General features: G+C 41.3%; 1 protein-coding gene across 2 annotated transcripts; it reads right to left on the bottom strand.

Moving 5' to 3' along the window:
• Nucleotides 1–389: 389 nt before the first annotated feature.
• AHP2 (Tat-binding protein 1(Tbp-1)-interacting protein (TBPIP)) lies at nt 390–1,853 on the bottom strand. 2 transcript variants are annotated; one of them, XM_087322037.1, is made up of 6 exons: nt 1,780–1,853; nt 1,672–1,700; nt 1,334–1,601; nt 1,084–1,154; nt 804–992; nt 390–668 (listed from the first exon to the last, which is right to left on the bottom strand). In XM_087322037.1, the coding sequence occupies exons 1-6, from the start codon at nt 1,808–1,810 to the stop codon at nt 582–584; spliced, it is 675 nt and encodes a 224-aa protein (XP_087178163.1). In that variant the 5' UTR covers nt 1,811–1,853; the 3' UTR covers nt 390–581. The 2 variants fall into 2 exon arrangements, with proteins under 2 accessions (XP_087178163.1, XP_087178164.1); XM_087322038.1 differs by having other exon boundaries at nt 1,672–1,697.
• Between the last annotated feature and the right edge of the window lie 643 nt (nt 1,854–2,496).

The following is a 2,496-nucleotide window of genomic DNA, read 5'->3' as shown; positions in this document are numbered from 1 at the left end:
CCCTGAGCTATTTGGCATCCTGTTGAAGCTAAACAAGAATCATATATCATGATAAAATACTTTGATCAAACACTATTTGTATACAAACTTTTGCATGCATGCTTAACATAATCACTTCCCATTTTCTTCCATTACCATATAATAAATTACTGCTACTTCTTAGCAAATCTACATCAGAATGAACAGCTTTTCCTTAAGTGTTATAATACTCACATACAGTGTTCATGAATGTCACAAGCTTGGGTGTTCAAGAACATAAACATTGAATAGCCCTAGTTTCAATCTCCAAATCCTATGAAGGCCTGATCTCAAACATCAATGCATAACTAACTACATTTGTCACCCCTTTTATGAGAGCAGAGATTAACATGGCAATGTACGTCTCAGAGTTTTCTGAAAAGGTAGTATTTTCATTCTCCTCCTATTTTGAAAATAGTAGTCACCGTTGACATTCAAAACCAGAAATGAAGTCACTTTTTAAGATTTGATGTATTTTGCTTAAGCTAGAACCCCAAATGGAATTAGACAGCATGCTAAAATTGGATAAAGAATATCAGCATCTTTCTTTCAGTCCCACTTAATTATCGCTTCTGCTTCTTCGGAAGAAGGTCGGCATAATCCTGGATATTCACCTGCACATCTTCATCAAGCTCAATGCCCAGTTCTTCCTGCAGTGTGTATCATCATCAGGAACACAGACAAATGTTTTATATACCCGTTAGTTGACTGCAAATGGAAGCCAAGTGTCACCGAATCAAGAGTTCACAAAACAAATTAGCAATGGATTTTGGATACGGATTGACCTTAAACTCCTTCAGGTCCTTGGGTAAGGACTCCGTTATCAGATCCCAGAGCTCCTTGAAGGCCTTCTTGCGTTTCCTCCACTCAGAAACTCTGGCAATGCAGATCCCTTGGATCTTTTCCCTCTCCTCTGGATCCACCAAAATTGCTCCTTCCTGCAGGCATCGCAACTTCTCTTCTGCATTCTTTACCTGAGTACAGAAAACAGAAAACGACTGATGATTTTTGTGTATCCCTAAGAAGGAAATAGAGCTAACGGAGATTACACTCGGTAACACTCACGTTTAATCTCATCTTCGTGTTCTTCTCTTTGATTTTCTCTAGTGTGAGATTGGATTCAAGCATACGAAGGTCTAGAAAGCATACGAAGGAAGAAACATTCTTAAAACTTAAAGAAATTGGTTAATGCGGAACTCAAGAGATAAGAAAGAAGGAGCAAAAAGAGAAGCAATCGAGAAACTGAAGAGTATTATAACAAGAATGTTTATTGTTTTGCCTGAAATAGTTGCGATGCATCCTAAACCATACATACCTCCTTCCAGTCCTGACAGTGAAGCCTTCTCTGCCTCGTATTCCTTCTTGAGCTTCTCATTTTCGGCCTTTAGTTGCAGTAGCTCCTGCGGGGTGGGGATGTGGAACTGATCCTGCCTCGCCACGTAAATCTTCTGCTTCCCATACTCCTTGGAGGAAACCTGGCCTGAGTCGGCCAGTGCATCCAGCACCTTCTGAATTGTAGCCTTTTTTATGCCATGCTTCTGCAGAGCGTCCGCTACATTTTGGACATTCAAAGGCCGGTTTTGCTGCAGCAGAACTATCATCGTCAAAAGAAGAAGAAAGAAGAAGGATGATGAATGAACCAGAGAAAAATACCTCGTTCACGAAATTAAGTATGATTCCTGAAAGACGAAGAAGAAACAATGGATCCTTGAGTAGATCGGTAGAAAACACATAACATGGGTAGAGACAGAGCACACAGACCTTCCGCACTGTCTGGTCGGGGAGGCGCCATCGCTGTCGTTGTTTGTTGCCTACACCATCACCGCCACCACAAAAGAAAGACATATGTATATGTATGTATGTGGGTGTATGTACATACACATATGTACGTGTTTCATATGTATGTATGTATGTATGTATGTATGTATGTATGCATTTGTATTTGCTTTACCAAATAATAAAGAGGCGTGGCCGCCGCATGATAGTGAGGAAATCGCGGTCCAGTGCGAAGCATGTCTCGAAAGGCGCATGCGATCTCTATCCACAAAAAAACACGCCCCTAAAACCCAACCTAGCTCTGACGAGCCTATGTCACGTCGAACTTGAGCATTGACATTTTCCAACCCGAGCATTGTAATTTCTAACCTAGGCACATCTTGCCATGACATTACCTAACCCGGACCGGACTATGCCAACCTAACCTGAGCAATGTAATTTTCTAAACCTAACCCAAACTCTATAAACCTAACTCGGTCCTTGTGATTCTGTAAACATAACCTGCCTGGTTCATCGAACCTAACCTGACCAGAGAACCTAACCAAGACTTTCTTACCTAACCCAAAGTTTGAACCTAACCCGGGCACAACTGAAGTGCTGCTAAAACCTTGCACATTTGCATTTTTCCACCTATTTTTGTATTTTTGAAACCTGTTGCACATACACAACCACCACACCCACACCTAGACCTAAAACCTGAAC

This window comes from Azolla caroliniana, unplaced genomic scaffold (genome assembly GCF_043228905.1).
Source record: "Azolla caroliniana isolate FFs.n. ecotype wild unplaced genomic scaffold, voAzoCaro1.0.p SCAF_7, whole genome shotgun sequence".
Taxonomy (NCBI): Eukaryota; Viridiplantae; Streptophyta; class Polypodiopsida; order Salviniales; family Salviniaceae; genus Azolla; species Azolla caroliniana.
This window is presented reverse-complemented; position numbering and strand designations above follow the sequence as displayed.

What these genes read in the sequence shown, in the direction of transcription:
- AHP2 (XM_087322037.1), bottom strand. Translation starts at nt 1,810, where the DNA reads ATGGCGCCTCCCCGACCAGACAGTGCGGAAG. An exon ending in CCGACCAGACAGTGCGGAAG is followed by an intron (nt 1,701 to 1,779) that starts GTCTGTGTGCTC and finishes TTCTTCGTCTTT; the next exon opens with CAGGAATCATACTTAATTTC. An exon ending in ACACGAAGATGAGATTAAAC is followed by an intron (nt 993 to 1,083) that starts GTGAGTGTTACC and finishes TTCTGTACTCAG; the next exon opens with GTAAAGAATGCAGAAGAGAA.